The sequence below is a fragment of the Podarcis gaigeae genome (assembly GCF_964106915.1).
Source record: "Podarcis gaigeae genome assembly, chromosome: 14".
Lineage (NCBI taxonomy): Eukaryota > Metazoa > Chordata > Lepidosauria > Squamata > Lacertidae > Podarcis > Podarcis gaigeae.
This window is the reverse complement of record NC_139690.1, coordinates 9,915,201-9,938,126: the sequence shown is the minus strand read 5'-3', so window position 1 is coordinate 9,938,126 and position 22,926 is coordinate 9,915,201. Positions and strand designations below refer to the sequence as shown.

At 46.3% G+C, this 22,926-nt stretch overlaps 2 protein-coding genes and 1 long non-coding RNA gene across 6 annotated transcripts in view; all 3 read right to left on the bottom strand.

The window, feature by feature from the left end:
• Positions 1-1,801, bottom strand: part of ZNF609 (zinc finger protein 609) — a 112,886-nt gene extending 111,085 nt beyond the window's left edge. Inside the window, exon 1 of one of the 4 annotated variants that reach the window (XM_083712443.1) lies at positions 1,422-1,801. The gene's annotated coding sequence lies outside the window, so the exon portion shown is untranslated. Of the gene's footprint in view, positions 1-1,233; positions 1,396-1,421 lie in introns of those variants that run through there. The other 3 variants (XM_083712441.1, XM_083712444.1, XM_083712442.1) reach the window with 3 other exon arrangements.
• Positions 1-22,926, bottom strand: part of LOC310831800 — a 389,087-nt gene that overhangs the window by 250,550 nt on the left and 115,611 nt on the right. The window lies entirely within an intron of this gene.
• Positions 19,602-22,926, bottom strand: part of TRIP4 (thyroid hormone receptor interactor 4) — a 43,297-nt gene continuing 39,972 nt past the window's right edge. Inside the window, exon 13 of the mRNA XM_083712680.1 lies at positions 19,602-20,060. Coding sequence (XP_083568806.1) covers positions 19,993-20,060 — 68 coding nt within the window. The 3' untranslated portion in view covers positions 19,602-19,992. The remainder of the gene's footprint in view (positions 20,061-22,926) is intronic.

The following is a 22,926-nucleotide window of genomic DNA, read 5'->3' as shown; positions in this document are numbered from 1 at the left end:
CTGTTGACAATGCTTTTCAATTATATGCTCAAGATGAGTCATCAGTTGCCAGTTGACAGCACAACAGACCCCAAGTACACACCTCAGAAGTGTTTGGGACCAGCTTGCGAGGTTGCTTCACACTGCCCCTACAACAGCAGAAGCTCTGAGAAGTCCCATCAAGGTGCAGAGCTCACAACAGTTGTACAGGCAACACCCACACACACCCAAGGGCTGTTCGCATAAATCTACTCTGAATATAATGCAAAAGCAGACCCTGATGCTCCCAAGGAAACTGGAGGTTACTGTGAAACACCCCCAAACGATAAGGATTCATGGCACACACGTACACAAACATGTAACCTGCCTCTAATCAAATGTATGACTACTCATACCAGTTTGCTAATCCTGGTAGCCTCCAGTGACATTTCATGGTGACCCTGGCCATGCCCTCTGTGCACAAAAGGCTCCACATTCAGCATGAAGGAAACCAGGTCACACGCAATTCCAGACCATTGTGTACATTGGAGTCTAAGCAACCCATCTGTTAAGTTTCCAGATGCACCGCAAGGATGCCCACATACATGTGTGCATGCATGCGTTCACGGTAACTGTGTTAACCCCTCATCTGGACCTGCATGCTGTCGGACTTTAGGTGCCCGCACATTCAGTGCAGGTCCATTCATCTCTCTCTCGGGCCACCCTACGCCTAGCTGACACGGGGCTGCCCCCCGACGAACCCCATGTGCTCGGGAGCACAAGCCCCGCTTTTGTGCGAGCGAGTGCGCGGGCGGCGGCAACTCCACGCGAACCCGTCCGCCGTAGAGCCCGAAAGGAAGCCGTCCGCCACCACCACATTTCCAAGGTGCCACAAGGCTCCTTTTGTTGTTGCTGATGCAACAGACTTAGCACCCCTCCCCCTCCCCCCCCCCACTCTGGGAACTGTTACCTGGTCTCGAGACTCCAAATGTGTTGTGTTTGGGGGGGGGGAGGGCGAGAGAGGAGGGGTGCACGGAGGACCGAGGGGGGGGGAGCAAGGAAAGTGGAGAAGCAGGTAGAGACCACCACCATTACACGCGCGCGCACACGCACAGGCGCCCATCATGGAAGAGGCGGGGAGAAAGGCTCCCCCTCCCCCTCCTGCAGGTCCTCAAGGGGAGGGCGAGCGAGGAGGTCGCGATCCACTTGGATTGAAGAAGGGATCTTATTATCCCGTTTGTGTGTGTTTTCGGGGGGGAGGCATAATCTCCTCACCGACTCCGGCTCCTCCGGCCTGACAAGAAGCGTGGAAGGAGGCCCGGGGCCTGGTGTGGCGCCGCCATGAGCAGCCCAGCCCCAGCGCGCCCGCTCGCCCGCTCCCCGGCCCCGCGCACGAGCCTCTGCCGTTTCCCTGCCTCCCTCCCCTCTCCCCCCCCCCCGTCTCTTTCTCTCCTCAGACTCACCCTCGGGTTCCGGCCGGTGCCGGGCGCGCCCCTCAGCCGCTTCCTCCATGGAGCCGCGCTACTACCTCGCCGTCGCCTTAAGGGCCCGGCCCCGCCGCCATGGCCGCCTGAGGAGAAGCGAGGAAAGGGGAGGTCTGGCGCGCCGCAGTCCCGGCTCTCGGCTCCGCTCGGCCCTCCCTCAGCGCGGCCGCCGCCGCCGCCGCCGCCGCCGCCAGAAAGGGAGGGGGCAGCTGAGGGGCGCTGAGTATCGCTGAGCTCAAGCCCCGGATCTGAGGGTGGCGGGAAAACGCGGAGGCAGGAGTCAGGAGCGGGAAGGAAAAGCCGGGAGAAGGGCTCGCTTTTATGCGCCGCTCCTCCTGGGAACCGAAGGAAAACCCGGAGCGCGGATGAAAGGGAAGGGGTGACAACCCTCCGGAAGGAAAAGTTGCTGCGCGAGGAAGAGGAAGGGGGAGGGGGGAGGGGGGATGATCCGCAACTCCAGAAGGCTACAAAGCGAGTTTCTAGCGGGCTGCGCGAGCCCCTTAATTTGGAATTATCCAGTTTTGCAAAACACACACACACACACACAAAAACCAGTTCAAGGCAAGGGCGCTCAGAGTTTGCCCCTGCTGAGTGCAAGGCTGGTTACTCTCGAGTAAGCGTGCATCGGCTGTGCAGCCTTAGCTGGCGAGGCGGACTGGATCAAGGAGGGCTGCCCGCGACCCTCCAGGTGTTGCTGGACTACAAATCCCCTCTGCTGCAGAAGGCATGGCCGGTGATCAGAGATTACACACGTTGTGGTGTGGTGGCGGCAGTTGCCATATCTCAACAAGTGAAATTCCTGACGCCTGCAAAGTTGTTGAGCTTTTTTTAAGGAAGACCCCATAATTTTTCAGATCACCACCATGCATCCAGGTTTTCCCTGACGCCATTTTTACACCTGAAAACCAGGAGTCTCAGGAGCTGGTAGAGCCTGAGACTCTTAATCTCAGAGTCTCGAGTTCATGAACGCTGTTGGGCAAATGATGCCTGCATTGCAAGCTAGATGGTCCTTTCCAACTTTACAATTATGTGATTCTAACATCAGGAGAGCCACAGGCTCCCCACCCCTGAACTATATGAAGGAGAATCCTCGTTTGTAGCCCTAAAGCCCACTTGCTATAAAGAATAAGACACAGTGAAGATAGGAGTGGCTTAGGACTTCACTGCATCCCTAGTGCTCAATGAATTGGGAGCACCTTTTTAGCTGATTAAAAGCTTTTTCAGCCAATCTAATCAATTAATCAGCCCAGTGTTGCAACTATCCTAATAACAATACAGTATACTCTAATTATTATCCTGACTGTGAAACAAGGAAGAGATCATTCTTTGGGATTAACCCAAAGGATAGCTGTTGACCTTGAGTATATGGTGAAGGCCTGAATAACTCTGAACTTGGAAGCTAGTTTTCCACAGGCAGGGGCTTTTGAAGTAAGGGGACACAACGTTCTTCAGTTGCAGTCCACAGCTCAGTTACTCTTTACTGTGTGTAGAGCAAGCCTTAGTCTAACCATATTTTATTGGAAGTGACTCAGAAGTGGCACCTGCTCCAATAAGCTGCAGAGTACCTTCACACCCTTACAGGAGTGCCTCTTTAGCCAGAAATGCTCTTCTTCTGGGCATCATAACCTTTGTAAGGAGTTCAAGCAGAACATTCCACCCCTCCTCCTTTCTTTCCCTGACAACAACAAGCAATTTCATGGCTACACTCCTCCTTGCTCAATCCTCCATACTCAGTCCACCTTAGGCTTTTATTTAACCCCTGTGTGTGTTTTCAAAGTTGTGTTGTACTTCTGCAAACATCAGGGTTCTACTGAGCATGCTATCACTCCCCACTCTTGTTTCTCAGCAGCCCTCATATCTCAGGGGAAGGGTACCTCAAGTGTACAGCATCTATCTTACTTGCAAAAGGTCCCAGGCTGTTACAGTCCCTGGCATCTCTGATAGAGACTCCTGGCTGAAACCCTGGAGAGCCAGACAATGCCAAGAGTCCTGAAATGGTTGACCAATGGTCTGCCCCCAGTACTACAACAACAATTTATTATTTATACCCCACACATCTGGCTGGGTTTCCTTAGCCACTCTGGCGGCTTCCAACCAAATATTAAAAGCACAATACAGCATTAAACATTAAAAAAAACTTCCCTAAACAGGCATCTTCAAGGCATCTTCTTATGTTCCTGTGTTTTGTTTTGGGTCCAGTCCTGTTGACACTCACCATCAGAGTTCACTGTTAGAAGGAGTGATTGCAGGGCCTAGTCTTTCTACATATTGATGCCCTTCTTCTGTTTCTGGATTAAATTTTCTCAATTTCCCCATAAGCCAACACAATCAGGTTTTTCTAGTCACCACTGATTAATTAATATTAGGCAAGGTTACACACATTGTAGGCCCAGAACAGGGAGCTGTTTATTGATTATTTATTGTTTAGTGAAAATGATACTGACGCAGTAGCAAACTAAAGGGTGGAGTCGTAATTCCAACATATAATAACTGGAGACAACATATAACTATAATTACCAATTACTACAACCTTCTTCAGCACACACCCTATTAAATGGAAGCTTGACAAGAGAGATGTCCTCTCTTCCCCTAGAAGGAGCAGAGGGTAATCTTGTGGTGACTGCAGAATAGGTATGTCATGTTACACTGCAACTTGCGCTGCTCATTGCGTTTATGCTCTCTGCTCTAGACTTGGCACTGGAATTGGGGAGAGAAGGAAGAAAAGGGAGGCAGCAAAGGAATGATCTGCTTTCCTTACTCAGCTGTAAGCAGTTCCTAGCTGAGAGCCCACCATCTCCACACTGTGTCATGATTTACAAGACTGATTGCTGATTAGATTGTTCTGTCCAGTTATGCAATAAATAAAACTGCTTACGCCTGTGAGGGGAATAGCGCAGGCCGTCTGACCCACAGCCACATGCATCTTTGTAACCAGGGAAGATTTATTGCCTTTCAAGAACTTCATCAGACTTCTGCAGATTAGGCCTGGCTTGGCTTGGCTTCAGGTTGCAGTACATTATCTCATTCACAGCTGTTGGGAGAGCTATTCAGAATATGTCTAGTTCCACAAAATAGGCTCTCTTGGCTTGTTGCAGCTGTTTGAGTCAAAGCCTCCCCAGGCCTGTTTTGGATGTTCCAAACCAGGCTGGCAGTCAAAGCATCAAGCAGTGCAGTTTTGGTTTCTACAATATACACAACCAATAGTATATTTTCTCTTTAGGACTTAACAGCACAATCCTGTAAATGCAGGTGTAAGTCTCACTGAGTTGAATGGGACTTACTCCCAGGTAAGTAAGACTGCACCCTCATTGGGCCTCCCTGCAAAAACCAAAAGCCTTTTCATAATGCCAGCTGCAGCTTGGAATGAAACCGATTCTTTTGCAATTTGTACACCATTAGCAGCAATGAAAACCATAAGGATACAGACAATTTGCAGAACTGAGATGCACTCGGTGGCAGCTGGCCTATGGCCAAAGAGGTACACTTTCTATGACTGCACTTAGCAGGCAGAGAAAAGGGTATGTTCAAGATCCTAAAAATCTGTTTCATCCTTTTTTAAAAAAAAATGTTTTTGTTTTCAGTATTGTAATATACATTTGTTGAACTTGAGTTAGTGCTTTTGCTTCAAGCATCTTCATACAGTCTAGTATTATAAAATGGAAGGGTCCAGTCTCACATTTCCTGTAGGGTTGTTCAATCATTTATTCTGCTGGTGGGGTGGGGACAAAAGATAGAATAAGCCTCTCTAACTTTTCCAAAGTGACACCTGCAATTCTGGGATACGTTCACAAGATCTGGGTCAAATCATGCTAATGTTCTGGAGAGCTGCAGTTGCCACTCCGTTAATAGTCCTTCAACACTAGAAATTAACTCCTAATTATATAATAGACTATTGGATCAGGTGGCAAACAAGTAGGTAGCATTCTATAAAAGTGCTGAAAGACCTGTTGGATAACGCGGTGAGCAAGCAGATAGTATTAAATATAAAATGGTAGCTCTGAATAGTTTTTCACCATTGTATTAAGCTAGACTTTCTGGACCTTTATTGAAACAAAGTGTTTGGGTACAACTCGTTTTCTTTTAGTGCTGGGTCTGGGAGCCACCATTTGAAATTTCCATAACGCCCTCAAGCCAGGAGTATGGAACTTCAGGGGCCAAATGTAGCCCTCCATGCATCTTAACTGGCCCTCAGGACTTTACCCCATACCACATCCTCCCCTTTTGCCCAGCACACGCCTCATTTCATAACCTGAAGCTTAAGTAGTGTTTCTGTTTGTTTGTTGCCAAGCTTGAATGTGTCCTTGAACTCTGATAGTGACCCTTGCTTGCGTGGAATGAGGACAAAGGGGTGAAAGGGTGTGTAGCAACTAGTCCACTGCACTGGGTGCGTGGAAGCTGTGAAATGGGTTGCCGAAATGCAATCTATGGGGCTATGGCTCATTGGTAGAGCTATGCAGGCTGAAGGATCTAGGAGTCTTGGTTGACCACAAACTTGACATGAGCCAACAGTGTGACGCGGCAGCTAAAAAAGCCAATGCAATTCTCAGCTGCATCAATAGGAGTATAGCATCTAGGTCAAGGGAAGTAATACTGCCACTGTATTCTGCTCTGGTCAGACCTCACCTGGAGTACTGTGTCCAGTTCTGGGAACCACAGTTCAGGAAGGACACTGACAAACTGGAACGTGTCCAGAGGAGGGCAACCAAAATGATCAAAGGCCTGGAAACGATGCCTTATGAGAAACGGCTAAGGGAGCTGGGCATGTTTAGCCTGGAGAAGAGGAGGTTAAGGGGTGATATAATAGCCATGTTCAAATATATAAAAGGATGTCACATAGAGGAGGGAGAAAGGTTGTTTTCTGCTGCTCCAGAGAAGCGGACACGGAGCAATGGATCCAAACTACAAGAAAGAAGATTCCACCTGAACATTAGGAAGAACTTCCTGACAGTAAGAGCTGTTCGATAGTGGAATTTGCTGCCAAGGAGTGTGGTGGAGTCTCCTTCTTTGGAGGTCTTTAAGCAGAGGCTTGACAACCATATGTCAGGAGTGCTCTGATGGTGTTTCCTGCTTGTTTTTTTTTTTTTTTTTAAATATTTTTATTGCTTTTTAGAAATACAGAAAAAAGAATAAAGAGTGGTTATAAGAAGATAGGGTATAGGTAACGAGTTTCCATAATCTTTTTCCTTCTATTCTATAGGACTTCCTCACATCCTCCGAACCCTGCGTTCTCTGTCTTATAAAACATCAGCAATTTGTTAACTTATTTCAAAACTTATTGTAACTTCCATTTTATCATGTTCCCTATTTTCAATTTTACTGTCGCTCGATTCTTATATGTTTTATATTAAACACAATAAAGTTATTTCATTATTTTACCTCTGAATTCTTGTGTCTTAATTTTCATTCCAATAACTTACATTTGCTGAAGCTAGAATTTCCTGAAAGGTGCATTTTTTTTTTTTTAACATTCATACAACTTATAGTGTTTTTTCAAATAGTCCTTAAACTTTTCCCAATCCTCCTCAGTTGTTTCTTCTCCCGCGTCTCGGATTCTGCCAGTCATTTCAGCCAGTTCCATATAGTCCATCAACTGCGATTGCCATTCCTCCAGCGTGGGTAAATCTTGTATCTTCCAGTATTTTGCAATCAGGATCCTTGCTGCTGTGGTAGCATACATAAAAAAGGTTCTGTCCTTCTTAAGCACTCTCTGGTCCACCATGCCCAGAAGGAAGGCCTCTGTTTTTTTAGGTAAGGTAAATCTCAATACCTTTTTTAGTTCATTATGGATCATTTCCCAGAAGGCCTTCACTTTCGGGCAGGTCCACCAGAGATGGAAAAATGTCCCTTCCGCCTCTCCACATTTCCAACATTTGTTGTCAGACAGATGATATATCTTGGCTAACTTGACTGGGGTCATGTACCACCGGTATACCATTTTCATAATATTTTCCTTCAAGGCAGTACATGCCGTGAATTTCAAACCGGTGTTCCATAACCTTTCCCAGTCTGCAAACATAATGTTATGCCCCACATCCTGAGCCCATTTTATCATAGCGGATTTGACTGTCTCATCCTGTGTATTCCACTTAAGCAGCAAGTTATACATTCTCGAAAGTAGTTTACTTTTTGGTTCTAACAATTCAGTCTCTAATTTCGATTTTTCCACCTGGAATCCAACTTTTTTATCTATTTTAAATACCTCTTGAATTTGCGCATAGTGCAACCAATCTCGTACCTTAGTTTTCAATTTCTCCAAACTTAGCAACCTCCAATTGTCTCCAGTTTTTTCAATTATTTCCCAATATTTAGGCCAATGGGCCTCCATGTTAGGTCTCTTACGTGCCTTGGCCTCCACCGGTGAGAGCCACCTCGGAGTTTTACTCTCCAATAAGTCTTTGTATTTTATCCAGACCCTCCAAATTGCTCTTCTGACAATATGGTTTTTAAACAGTTTGTGCACTTTGACCTTGTCATACCACAAATATGCATGCCACCCAAACGCATTGTCAAACCCTTCCAGATCCAGGACATCAGTGTTCTCCAATAAAATCCAATCTTTCAACCAGCAGATGGTGTTTCCTGCTTGGCAGGGGGTTGGACTCGATGGCCCTTGTTGTCTCTTCCAACTCTATGATTCTATGATTCTATGATCCCAGGTGCAATCTTCAGCATCTCCAGGTAGAGGCGGACTGTGGAAGTGACCGTGTCCAAAATGCTGGAGTGGCACTGCTAGTCAGTGTAGACAACAATTAAACTTCCGGTTGGCCGCATGATGAATGGCGGATGAGAGCTCTTTCGGATGAAAGAGCCCAGTGCTTTGAAGATTGGGGTGACCGCGAGAGTGTCGCGGAACCCCCCAAAAAACTCAGATTGAGCGTTCTGAGGACCTAGTGTTCCGGCGCGTACCCATTGCGACTCCCCTGCTCCCCAGTAAGCTCTAATACCGGGGAGCTCCCCTGCTCCCCGGTATGCCACTACAGCTGCAAGACTTTTATTAGCCAAAAACTGAAAATTGCAAGAAATACCAACAACAGACGATTGGCAGATGAAGATGTTGGATTTTTTGGAGCTGGCTGACCTGACTGGAAGAATCCACGACCAGAAAGAGGAGGAGACACAAGAGGATTGGAAGAAATTTAAAGAATATTTAGCTAAATATTATAATATAAGATAAATAGAAATTTATTGGAAGTAACAAATAGGCTTAGGGGTAGAATAAAAATATGTGGTAGTAAATATTAAGGATTAGAATAATAATAAAGGAGAAGAGGTTAGTTAATGAAAGGAGTTAATATTAAAAATATGAAGTTGGAAAACTTACACAGGTGATATAATGAAATTCAGATAGAGGGGATTTGAGGAAGTCCGTTATCAATGTTAAGAGATTTAGATATTTGAAGTAACAGTTTTCTTTTGTGTTTAGTTTATTGTCTTTGTTGCATATTTTGTTATGTTTTTTCTTTTTATTATGTGGAAAATCAATAAATTTGGGGGGGGGTGTAGACAACAATGAGCCAGATGGATTAAGCATCTGATTCAATACAAGGCAGTTTCCTATATCTGAATTCCTATATAAAACCTGAACGAATGGAAGCAGGCACTGAAGGGAACACATAGACTCAAGCAGACTTAAATAAACACAGCCCTGTTTCTCTGTTACAGCTTCTGCCCCACCTTTGCTGCCCTGGTAGTTACCATGTGAGTGAATATTCATAGGCACTCCCCTTCCTGCATTCTTCTCTCTTTACTCTCTCTTACCTCACTCACCAATTTGCCAGGAGTGGCCAAACAGATCTCCCCACCCCCCTTTCTGTGTAAGACCTAAGACACTTCAAATGGAAGAAAAATGGCTGTGAAAGGTCATTTAATAGACCTGGCCTTACCGTACTGACTGGCAGAGTCTGGAAGAGATTCAGTTTTCCTTCAGGGTAAAGAAAGAAAAGAAAAGAGAGCAAGAACACTCAAAAGTAATGAACTTCATCTCCTATAATCTTGAAGGAATTTTAGCTAGCATTCTGTCTCCAAATACCAGCTGCTGGGGAAGGACAGCCAGAGAAAGCTGTTATGCTCATGTCCTGCTTGTGGGCTTACTGGGGGAATCTAGTAGATCACTGTGAGAAATACATAGGGTTATCTAGTCCAGCATATATCCTATCATTTGATCTGTCTAGACTTCTACAGTCTTTGAGGAACTGAAGGAACCTCCTATAATCTAAAATCCTATATAGGAGGAACCTCCTATTATATCTGAGGAACTTTAGGTAGTTTTTTTTTGGGGGGGATATTAAGAGGTCAGTAATCTGGAAGCTTGACAAGCAGTTACAGGGTTTTTCTCCTCCACCATCTTCCCTGGATGAGACTCTCTGCCTATTTCTCACACATTTGTGGGTTTTACTCAAGGAATTTCAGTTTTGCGCTCTCTCTGTCAGATATTCAGAATGGAGACCTGCTTCAAGTGGACAAGCAGCAAGTCCACTTTGACTTTTAACATCAGTATTAGGAGCCATTTGCACTATACATTTAAAGCAATATCTTACCACTTTAAACTGTCATGGCTTCCCACAAGGAATCCTGGGAATTGTAGTTTGCTAGGGATGCGGAAAGTTATTGGGAGATCCCTGTTCCCCTCGCAGATCTGCAATGATCTGTGTGGTTTAACAATAAGCCCCTCTTCCCAGGCATTCTGAGAATGGCAGCTGTCTGATATTAGGTGTCTCCCCTTAACAGACAAAGGTTCCCATAATTATTTGGGGGAAGCCATGACTGTTTAAAGTGGTCTGACAGTACAGATGGGCTGTTAGAGTCGAGCAGCTGTGTGAGAAACAGCAGTTATTTATTGATTTAATTAATTAAATTTATTTCCTGCCCTTTCTCCCAAAGGAGCCTAAGGCAGCAATCCAATTAAGGAACGGCTGGTTTTCGGTATTGAATGCCATCCAAAGTGTGCATATATTGCTTTAAGCAGGGATGGGGACCTGTGGCCCTCCAGATGTTGCTGGACTACAGCTCCCATCATCCCTGACCATTGGCCATGCCTGATGGGATTGGTAGGAGTCCAATAACAGCTGGAGGTTTACAGATCCCCCCCATCCAAAGATTTAAGGATCACTAATGGCAGATGAAGTTGATGGACTACATGGAACTGGCGGAAATGACTGGCAGAATCCGAGACCAGGGAGAAGAGTCGGTGGAAGAAGATTGGAAAAAATTTAAAGACTATTTGCAGAAACACTGTAAAATTAATGAATGTTAGAAGGATGCTGGAATGAAGTTGTATGGCTTTAGCAGAAATCTTATAAAGAATTAAGTAAAAATAGATTGTTAATGGGCCAAAGGGGAAAAAGTAAGGTTAGATTTTGTTAAGATAAAATATAGGACAAAAACTGAGAAAGATGGAAAGGATTTGCTGAAATAGCTAATTGAACTAGAATACAAAAAGGGAGGTGTGAGGAGGTCGATGAAACAAGTAAATGAAATACAAGATATGGAAATATTGGATGTGTTTTTAATTGTTTCTGTTTTTGTTTTGTTAAGATAAGTAGTGTCTTTTGTTTTTTATGTATTGTTTTGCTTTGTTTAACTTTTTTCTGTAATCTTTGAACTCCTAATAAATATTATTTAAAAAAACAACAACAAATATTTAAGGATCACCTTCTCACACACCCCACCAGGTAGCTGTGCTTCCTGGGCTCCTAGTCCTTTGTAAGAAAAGGCTGGCAGGTTTGAGTTTCCCAGCAACATGGGTGGGGGAAGTGAACAATGACGGGCTCTGCACAAAGTGCACTTGGGACATTTCAGAGGGAAACAATTGCTAGCTGTCAAGAGCAGGCATCAGTGTGAAGTGGCCTAGAGGGATCACAGCCAGATTCTAGTGCAGAACAATCACCTGCGGCATGGCGCACAGCAGGAATTGTCAAGCAGTAATTTATTGGCAGATCAGCTCTTTACATTCCAGACTGCAGTAAGTCTGTGTCTCTCTTGCAGCAAATATCACAGGTGGATACGTGAGCTCGCAGGTGCAGAGGGAAGCTGCCCAATGCCTGGTCAGACTATTCGCCCATCTGACCCGCTATTGCCTTCTTGGACAGGCAGTGCATTTCCAGGATATTGGACAAAGGTCATTCCCATCACACCTACAGTTACAGATAGGTAGCCGTGTTGGTCTGCCATAGTCAAAACAAAACAAAAATTCCTTCCAGTAGCACCTTAAAGACCAACTAAGTTAGTTCTTGGTATGAGCTTTCGTGTGTGCATGCACACGAAAAAGAAGTGTGCATGCACACGAAAAAGAAGTGTGCATGCACACGAAAGCTCATACCAATAACTAACTTAGTTGGTCTTTAAGGTGCTACTGGAAGGAATGTTTTTTGTTTTTCCCATCACACCTGCAAAGGATTGCCACCCGTCCCTAGAAAAATGAGATCGCCCCGTTTTTGGACAAAAGTGTTCCTTGTCCCATTTGGACTTCAATCGGGCACCTTCGTTCCCATATCCAACTTGGGCTGGCCCAAAATGGCAGTTGTGTCCCTGTTGGTGCAGCTGATGAGGAGCCCAGCTTGGCACAAGTAACAATAGAGAGAAGGGGGAAGGAGCAAACTCTTCTTCCTCACCCCTTCCTTCCTTTCCTCTCACTGGTCTAGCTAGATGTAGACCAGTGTAACTAGGGGACTCCTTTGGAAGACACACCTACAAGCAAAACCAGACATATATCGCTGCACAAAGGTATTATCTCTAGATAAAGTGTTGGGAAGGCAATAGCCAGTGTAGTGTAGTGGTTAAACACTCTGTTGAACTATGACCAGGGATACCAAGGCTCTAATCCAAGCTTCCTCAACCTCGGCCCTCCAGATGTTTGAGACTACAATTCCCATCATCCCTGACCACTGGTCCCACTAGCTAGGGATCATGGGAGTTGTAGGCCAAAAACATTTGGAGGGTCGAGGTTGAGGAAGCCTCCTCTAATCCCCTCTCAGCCATAAGTCTCACTGAGTGACCAATCACAATGTCTCAGCCTAACCTACCTCACAGGGGTGTTCTGAGGATAAAGTGAGAGGGGACCTTATATGTTCCTTGAGATAATTGGAGAAAAGGTGGGATAAAAATAAATGGCAGTGCAGCATACCTTATTTGCTTTTTTCCCTTATCAGTAAATTAGCATTAAAAATAATACTATTACTAATAACAATTTATAATAACTCTCCCCTCATTACAGAATAGAGACGAATTAATAAGCAAACAAATATGTGTCTGCAGTACAGACATGTTGGTTCTGTGGACGGCAAGAAACTGCTGGGATGAAAAGAAGCTCATCATAATTAGATTATGTCCCTGTTGTTTCAATCCTGAGCTTCTGCAGAACTATTTAAAATCCGTCCTTTTGCTTTCCTGTTGATAATGAGAAAGATAGGGAACAAGATCAAAGAAGCTGAAAGGGTGAGGAAACCTATCTATTTATGTGCAGACAAAGAAGTGGTTGTAGCAAGGAGAAGCGAGGAAGACAAGACAGCAGAGGCTCATACAGTTGCCTAAAATGTCAGTGTATTAAAACCATGGTATGCAAAGGGACATGGGTGGTGCTGTGGGTTAAACCACAGAGCCTAGGACTTGCCAATCAGAAGGTCGGTGGTTCGAATCCCCGCAATGGGGTGAGCTCGCATTTCTTGGTCCCTGCTCCGTCCCACCTAGCAGTTCGAAAGCATGTCAAAGTGCAAGTAGATAAATAGGTACTGCTCCGGCGGGAAGGTAAACGGCGTTTCTGTTGGTTCGCCAGAAGCAGCTTAGTCATGCTGACCACATGACCCGGAAGCTGTATGCTGGCTCCCTTGGCCAATAAAGTGAGATGAGCGCCGCAACCCTAGAGTCGGCCATGACTGGACCTAATGGTCAGGGGTCCCTTTACTTTTACCTTATGCAAAGGGCTGGGCACGCATAGAGGCCTACATATTTCAGTGGAACATCCTTGGTTGTAGCGATCTATGTGGAGGTTTTAAGGACATAAGAATGACTTACTGGATCAGGCCAATGGCCTGTCTAGTCCAGCATTCTGTTCTCCCAGTAGCCAACCAGATACTCATGGGATGCGTAGAAACAGGATCCGAGGACAACAGCACTCTCCCTGCTTGTGATGCTCACAAACTGGTATTCAGGGGCATACCGTCTATGACATTGAGGTGTGTGGGGTGTTAGGGGAGGGGTAGTAACTTTGGTGGGGGACTACCTTCTGGGGTAGCTTTTCCACCTTTGGTCCCCACCTATCATATAGCTCTCACCTGTGGCTCCCAGCTGTCAGCATGCAACAGTGTCCACACTCCAGGAAACAACTTTGACTGGCTGGCTAAACCAGGTGAAGGTAGCCAATGGATCTCAAAACATCAGAGAGTTAGGGAGAAGACAGACTGAAGTGGATTGAGCAGACAAGACCAACCGTGGGTCAAATGGTCATGTTTCTGCACATGCTGTGGGTGAAAGTAAGGGGTGGATCGACCTGGGAAGGCAGCCCATCTAGGAGAAGGAAACCTCTAATCCCAAACCTCCACTGCCTTGCAGGATATATTCAGTAGAAGAAAAAGCTAAGGAGCAAACCCTACACAAATCCAGTGGTGTCCCCAAGATGGTTGGATGGTGCCTTGTACACCTTCCAGCACCTCCTGCAGCCAAGCTGGTGCCAAACGTATTGGTCTACTTTCCTTTGGACGACATCAGTGAGGCTGAGGGGGTTGGGTCTTGTTGTCTGGACAGCCCAGGACCTTCATACACACAAAGCCCAGGTTTGCGTCCTGGGAGGTCACTTTGGTGCTGCTAACTTAGTGGTTTGACTTCACTCCTGGAGGCGCACTCCATTGCTTCTTGAGACAGACAGATGTCAACAACAACTGCCTACGACAGTGGAGGTAGGACTTCTCTTTAACCAATTAAGGCATGGATGCTAGCAGCCAGTTCAACAGCTGGTTGAAAAGCCAAGGCTGACTAACCACACTCTGCCAACCCCATCAGGGGTTTGGCTGGGTTTCAGAGGAAGCTCATGAACTCAGGCCATTTTCATCACAAGCAGTCAGGCAATCCTATAGCTTAAAACTTAGAATATTGCCTATAAAAGGTACTAAACTGATAATAAATTTATTTTCCTGGCTGTTTTGGATCCCTTTTGATTCCCCTTCTCTTGATTAGGCTGGTCTTTCAAACCATTATATATTATGTAGTCCATCTCCTGATCCCCACCATGGAAAGATAGGCAGAGATACCTATGTTTCAGTTCCCAGCTGTGAAAATACTTTGCTAAGGAATTTATTCTGCCCATGGGGCTTTATTCATTTATCATTGCAGTAAATCTATTTTCCATTCTCAGGAATTCTGTTTCAGAAGATGTTAACAGCGCAAGAGAATGAGCTCCTGCTCTGGCTCCTGTTCTTCTTTGCTAGTTTAAAAAATATACAACACAATCCTGTTGTCTGGAGTTCCATGCTGTAATTTAAGTCCTAGAGAATCCAAGCAGACTGTTTTCCCTGGAAACATTTTGTGAGATGGCTTTTCTCCTTCTGGTACCTCCTTTGTGATTCTTTCTGTCTTTCTTGATAGCCTGAAACAGCCTTCAACTGCCAAATAGATTTTGATCCTGATACGGAGCTTCTAAGAACACAGATGCAGGCGTTTTCTGCTACAACTGAAACTGTACCCAAATACCAATTTTCTCCACCAACATCCCAGTAATACTGCATGATTAGCTCAGGTCACATATGATACCAAGCCATATTTCAGCATTACACGAACAAGCCTTGGGATTGTGTGTTTCCTCTCCCTGCTGGCGTCCTTCCTTCCTGCTTCACAATAAAACCAGAGTTTTTCACAATCACCAAAGCAGAAAACAATGGTTTGTCCCCCAAGCCAAAGTTCAGAAGCATAACTGAATCAAGGGCCCCAATTCACCTATTGGATGTGAAGCACAACCATAGTTTACCAGTTCAGGTGTGATGGGAAACTCTGGTTTACCCTGAAACAGGGACAGAATCATAGCAGGTGAGAGGAGCAAGGGTTCTTCAGACACAAGGCATGCTCATGTAATGCCAGACCATGGTTTGACATTGCATGCCAACTGAGGTATAGTGCGTAAGATGCATCAAGTTCCAAATTAACATGAGATGGCTAGTTCACTGCAGGAAGAAGCAGATGACACAAGGGATCATCTCAAAAGTAATTTAGAATTGAGGGTACTGGAGACTGTGCACTTGGGCGTTCCATCACTAGCTGCTCCCTCTTACATCTGAGGTCATCAGATCACTGGTGACCCGACTTGTCTCTGGGGAAAAAAGCACTATTTGGGAAAAAGCCAAGAAACAAGGTAAAACCTGCAACCAAGAGGCTGATTGTACTGCAGCACATCTAGCCGGTGCCTTTCTCAGGCCACTGTCTCCGCACAGATACACCCTCTCCTTCCAGGTTGTACCACTCACTGGCCTTGCATCACATCTTCCTTGAGTGCTTTTGTCTACCTGGAAAGGAATCTTGAATACTTGCTTGTCTAGACGGAGGATAGAAGGGGTGTGTGTGTGTGTGTGTGTGTGTGTGTAGACATTAGCCTGTTGTACAAAGATGAATTAATTGCTCCATCCGTCTCTGCTCACCCCTGTGAAGCTGCCCAGAACACAGTCTTTCAGCTGAAAAAAATTCCCCGCCCCTGGGTCTGATGTCTAAATCAAATAAACTAAACCAAGGAAAGCTAGTGTGGTGTAGTGGTTAGTGTCAAACTAGGACCCAAGAGACCAAGTTTGGCTATGAATTTCAATAGGTAACCTAAGGCTAGTCACTGCCTCTAAGCCTAATCTACCTTACAGTGTTGTTGGTTGTGTTAACTGAGGAAAGGGAGAACCATGTGCTCCTTGGAGAAAAAGGTAGGGATATGAACACATTAAATAAATACAGTATTTATGCTATGCAAGGAGGGATATTGTACGAGGGTTGCAGCATGTGAGGTGGGGAGCGTTTGTTAGAAAGATGATGATTTCACAGTGATTCATCAAAGCTTTGAAAGGAAGAGGGGGAAATGAAAATCCCAAAACAAGAAGTGCAATGCACATGTATCTATCACCAGTCATCTCCAGAAAGGGTCAGATTCCTCCTTCGACTCCAGTTTCCTGGCTCCAAGCACTGCACTCAGATAGACGTTCCTGGTGAACAGAGCTGATATGTTGCCTTCCAAGAGACAAGCCCTCAAGGCTATCAGTGTATGTGCCTCTTGCACTGACTTTCTGTCAGAGGGACAGGGTTGTGGTGCTGGAGTGAAGGGAAGATCAGATAGATTCCCACCTCGCCTTGTTTTCCCCTCACTTTTTATGTACTTCATTTGTCTGTGAGTGAAGATTTGTCAGCCTAGTTCTTTGAAGGATCTGTACAGCTGGGGTGTGATATGACAGAGAAAGGGGTGGAGGAAACTTTGAGGTAGAATGCAAAGAGGAATCCCAACCATGTTGTTCCCAAAGAGATTCTATTTCCAGCAGAGCTGGCCCAAGACGCTTTGGAACCTGAGGCAAACCACAAAATGATGCCACACACACACACACACACACACACACACACACACACACACACCCTGCCGCTAGGGAAGAAGTGTGAAGATGTACATCAGTAGCAGGGGGGGGGGAAAACAAATATCTGTATCAGGATCTGCTGCCCCAGTGGATGCGGTCTCCTCACCTTGCCTAATATGGGTGGGCCAACCCTCATCTGCAGCTGTCCCTACAAGCCCAATAAGATGTGGGACCTGCCATGGAGGGACAGCTTCTAGGCTACTGCAAGACTCATGTAGGAGCTGACACAGCTCCTTGTAGCATCCATACATGAGATTGGATGGATGGATACAAGACGGGGCCTTCTCAGTGCTGGCACCAAGATTATAGAAAACTGTCACGGTAGAGATCCACTAGGTTTTGGATTGCTGCTGCTTTCCAGTTTTGGACTGCTGCTGAAGACCTTTTTATTTCAGTTGGTGTTGTTTAAAATGGTTGTTTTAGTCTCTTGCTTTAGCTTTTAAAATGCTGCCTGTTAGCACTGCCTTTTCAGCACTAAGCTGTTTTGGTCATTTTATACAGTAAAGTGGGGTAGACATTAAATAAAAACATTTCAGTCTCAGCTTGTGTATGGGTGCACATGTTCATGAAAAACACTTGACTTGTTGCTTTTTTTTTTTACACACTTGCTCAAGGACTGAATCATTCAGCAGTGAAATCGAATTGTTACAGAATACCTTTTACACACACACACACACACACACACACACACACACACACACGGGGGGGGGGGAGAGAAGTAATCTGCTCCTTTGCTAAAAGGAGGTGCTAGATGATGCTTTGTTCTAGGCAGTTTCCCATCTGCCCTGAAGGCTCTTAGCAGGAGCATTTTGCTGCTAGGCCGTCTCACTAGCACAAAGGGCTACACATTTCTGCATGTATCAACAGTGCATGCACCCACACAGGGGATTTCCAGACATTTATGGCTCTAGCCCACACCTGCTCAGCAGGTGGAAGTCAAGATTTGCACTGCAGGGCAAGACACCAGAAGCAAAACAGGAGCTTTGAGGAAGGAGAAACGTCAGTGGGAGGAGTGCTGGAAAGAGGGCCTTATAGATAATTGGTTGAAAACAAGTTGACTGTAAGAGGATGGACAAAGAAGAGGGGAAAAGGCATGTGACAACTTGGAAGCAGAAGATGGGATAAGTTCTCCAAACAGCTCCTTGGCAAAAATGCTGAGCTGAGAAGATTGGAACGGGTGACTTTAACAGTCCTTTGTGGAGACAAATGTTGGCTTTCACAGTATAGTGAGCTTACAGATGCCAAGGTGGCAGTTAGCAGGAGGAGGTAAAGAGAAATCAATGGGAGTGCTATACAGCACAGTCAGAACACAGCACTATTAGTAGCTTGCCTCATACCGAGGTCAGACCATTGCTCCATCTGGCTGAGTACAGACAACACTGACTGGTAGAGGCTCTCCAGTTTCAAACTGAGGTGTCCCTCCCAGCCCTACCTAAAGATGCAGAGGATTGGACCTGGGGCTTTCTGAACACACAGAATGTGCTCTACCACTGAACTATGTCCTTTCTCTCAGACTTACCTGCTGGCACACACAAACCAAGCAGGGCCAAACTCCCTGCCCATCAGCTGATATTTAGGGGGCTCAACCCTGGTGTCCAGCTGCAGGATCCAGCTGTATTGCTACCTACCCCACATGTGATGTTGCATATGAAGGCAAGTGGGAGGGTAGGGGCAGGTGAGTGTGGCTTCGAGAAAACATGGGGAGGCCAGGCAGAGATTCCCATCCTGGCTGTAAGATTAGCAGGAACAGAGGCACCGTAAGGGTACGCAGGCGAAGAATTAAGTGCCCAGATATAAGACCAGCCAGCCACACAGCTATAATAGGAACAAAGGTCAGCTCTGCGCACTTTACCAGAACGGCTAGCATAATAGCCTTTGTTGCAAGCCAAAAGTACCAAAAATTACGCTCTTGGTCAGTGCCAGCTATCTGTTTAGGAGAGCAATGGTAGCAATATCCATGCAGAAAAATGTTGGGCTATACAAGCATTTGACACTCAAGACCATGCAAAGATAGAGGCAATTCAGAGGAGAGAGAACCATTTGTAACAGAGATAGAGCAAGTTTGCAAGGACAACTGCACTTTGCTAAATATAAAGTATTAAAGAGAACGGGGGGGGGGGGCATCCATTTTATTCAGCCAGCAATATGTAGGATTAAAACTTATGCAGCCAGATGAGAAGGGACCAGTTACTCAGCTCTGTCTACTTGTCTACTGCTAGTGGTCTATGTGTGTTCATTCACATAAAAAACCGGAAGTGGTGATTTAAGATGACAGTTTAGTTCAAGAACTCAAGAGAGCAAGGAGCTGGCAGTCAACCACATTCCATCCCTGACACCTTGCCCTGTCCTTAGGCTTGGAATTAATAAGAGGGTGAAACGTAGCTCAAGTCCTTTGGCCCCACGCGGGAGATAACTGCAGCAGGCCTTGATGCCAAGCCAGAGCTTCAGGCACCTACAGCACATCTTCCTCCAAGCCAGTTAGCCGGAGGATGCTCTAACGGTCCAGCCCTCCTCCTGCAAAGTGATCTCGTCTGTTCCGTGCCCAGCAAGAAACAAGGCCAAGAAGAAAACAAAGCCAAACGATGCTTAGCTTTAATGCATAGGGTGGTGATTTGAAGCTCTGGCACAGGCCCAATTCCGAAAGCACCTCTGGCTTGGCCTGAAGCCAGCCAAAGGCGGAAGAGATACTGCTAGCCCATAATCCCAGCCTCCTCCTCCAGGGCTCCCCACGGTGCTCTTTGGCCACAGACAACTCGGCACCCAATTTCTCTCTTTGATTGTTAATATTTATGCAAGCTAACAGCAATCCCTCCTTTGCTTGTGGATCCGTCTTTGTTAGTGCCTGCATTTTCAGAATGCCCCCTTCACGTATCTGGGGCCTCCGCTCCAGCAGCCTCAGTGGTCGGGTTCAGATCCATTCTTCTCTTGCCTGGGAGTGGGGTGGGTGGGTGGTGTTTGTGCCCTCCGGCTCACACCACTGCTTTCTGCCTCATTAATCCCTTCTTGGCTCCCTGATGAATTTTCGAATCCAGCTTCCCTGTAAAAAAGGAAAGAAGCGGGGAGGAGGGGGGAGGAGTCTCATGAGTACTTGTTTTTAAAGGTTATTTGCAATGTAAATCAGCTGAAGGCAACAAGGTCTCCCCCTGTTAGTGTGCTGCTGTCACATCCAATTTTCCTGCTTCAGGAACCAGGCATTTCCAAACCCCACCGCTGTTGCCCTGTGACGCAAGGAGCTGTGAAGCATTGTGTCGAGTGGTGGAGAGAGAAAAAGAAATCCAGGGGCTTGGAGAGGGGAGTGCGGCTAGTGCTGCTGCTGCCACCACCTCCTCTGCTGTCGCAGCTGCAAAGAGGAAAGCAATCTCTGTTTGAGGGGAGGATACAAGCCAGCTGGTACACTCTGGGAAAGCTAAGGGACAATTGCCAGACATTTTGAAAGACGGGCGTGGGCAAGGCAGGCAAGTTTATCCAGGGCCGCGAGCAGAGAGAGGGCAGTAGAGCATCCTGGAAACAGGCATGGCCATTCTCAGGACAAAAGGCTTCGACACCTGTTAGTTAAGGGCACAGATAACAGCCTGAAAGCCCAGCATGCCAGGTGCTGTGATCCTGCAGTTCCGTCTCATCTTCTTTCCCTTGGAAACTCCAATCATGAGAACCTACTTACATTAATGGCAGCTTTGAAGTCACCTCCCTGGTTCGAGTTATTGGGCAGCAACCAAGCTCACTGGAAAGCCCTTGAAAAGCCACAATCTAATCTGCCACATAAGGCTGTAAGATCTGTGGATGAAGGGAGGGAGACAAACTAGACAGGTAGACAGACCCTGCCAGTGAAATTTTGTTGGCTGAAGAACAGGGTGAAAATGCTGCTGCTGATAAAATCCTGCACCACAGATAACACTTAGGATACAACAGGAGCCTGTGGGCAGCAGAGCAGGCTTTTGAGCTCCATCCTTAGCGAGAGGCCCTCGAGGCAGGTTTATGGGTGGGGAATCAAGTGTAGGTAATGTTATCACCTTAATGGGGGGAAAACCCTAGTTAGACTTATCCACGTTCCTGGATGCATAGTCCCATCTCAAAGACCATGAGCACTTCAGTCAAGAAACCCCCTTATAATAGAGAGCAGTGAAACCTCTATCCCAGCTATGGGAAGCAGAAAGCAATGGAAACCTACAACTCCGAAATGCGGTAGTGGCTGCTCTTTTCCATGAGAACCCACACCTGCAAGACGGAGCAACTGTAGAGGGAAGGAGAGGCACAGCAACATCTTTTCCGGTCAGGCCTGTACCCTGTGCCATCACTAGACCAGGAGTGGGGACCTTTTCATCTTGAGGGCTGCATTCCCTTCTGTGCAACCTTCTAGGGGCCCCTGCCCATGGCTGGTTGGGGCCAGAGGCAAAAGTGGGGGGAACAACACCTGCAAATTTTACCTTTGCACAGTAGGCTATGGCATCTACACACATTCTCATCCCTCTTTCCATCCAATCAGGGTTCAAGGACACATTCCAACTGGGTCACCCTGGATAGCTCAGTTGGTTAGAGCATTGTGCTGTTAACACCAAAGTTGAAAGGTTCAATGCCTGTATGGGGCAGATTCATATACCTGCATTGCAGGTGGTGGGACCAGATGATCCTCAGGGTCCTTTTCAACTCTACAATTCTATGAAGACATGAAGCAAGACCAGTGAGAGATGTGGCCTGAGTCCCAAAGGCCAGAAAGAGAGCCCTGCAGGGTTTAATTGGGCCCCTAGGGCCTGAAGTTCCCCACTTTGCACTAGAAGTGCGGCGGTGGTGGGTGGCTGAGAGATCAAGAGGAGCATAGGAATCTAGCAAGAACATCTCAGGGGCATGCCCTTGAACTGCTGAGAATAGTGAACACAAGCTATTAGGGCTCCTGAGCCAAGAAGCACCTGAGCCCTTCAGATCCTCTCAGACAGAGCTGTCAGAATCAATAGCCACAGTATTACTGGCTAAAACAGGATTAGCAATTCCTCTCTCCCCACTGCTAGCAAGATGGCACTGCCATCGTATGCAGCTCTGCACAGCAGATCAATTCAGCTTCTGTTGCCAAGATGGAACCAGTTCCAAATTCATATGAGCTCCCTGGCCAGGCTTGGATCAACTGCAGAGTCACTGACTCTAACAGTGAGGGGACAAGATGGAGGAGAGAGGGAGACCCAGCGACATATCAGTAAGCCCCTGCCCTTTATATCCAAGCCCTATCCTTTGTATTTACAGCTCAAGCATGCGCTCTGCCACCTCTTGTTTGATGCTATTTTGTACTCCTTAATCAGTTTGAAGCAGCAGCTGCCCTTGGCTCGCCGTCCATTGCTCTAGACAGGAACATTTGTCAAGAGGAGTCTGCTTGCATTGATCTCTCGGCTTGGTCAGGGCACCGGCTGACTTGAGACATACTCATCCATAACCAGCAGTTACTCATTAGCTGCCTCTGCACCCCTCAGACATGCACATGCTACTGTACAAGCTGAGCTAGACAAACTGATAGCTCATACTGTTCGGGACACCACTCAACTGAGCGTGGGAAACGGAGAGCGAGTCCATGCATAATGATGCCAAAGCGATTCCAATCAGGCAAAAGGAGTTGCCGGCTGGAGGTTCCCTACCCCTGACCTAACGTTTCCTTGCACTCACCACCAAACATCACCAGCCTTTCTCGGTTAAAAAGTTAACGTCCAAAATGGTAAAGGAACACATGCCAGACCCTTGATTTTGAGGTTGTTAAAATTCCAAGGTGTGTGATTAGATTTTTAACACAATATTCTTTTTTTTCCATTAAAAAATAACACTCAAAGCAGCTTAAGAACAAGAATTCTAAGCTGAAAAGAAAACCAGCCAAGTAGCCTGGGGTGGAGGAAGGACACAAAGGTGTGAGTAGGGAAAGCCTTACC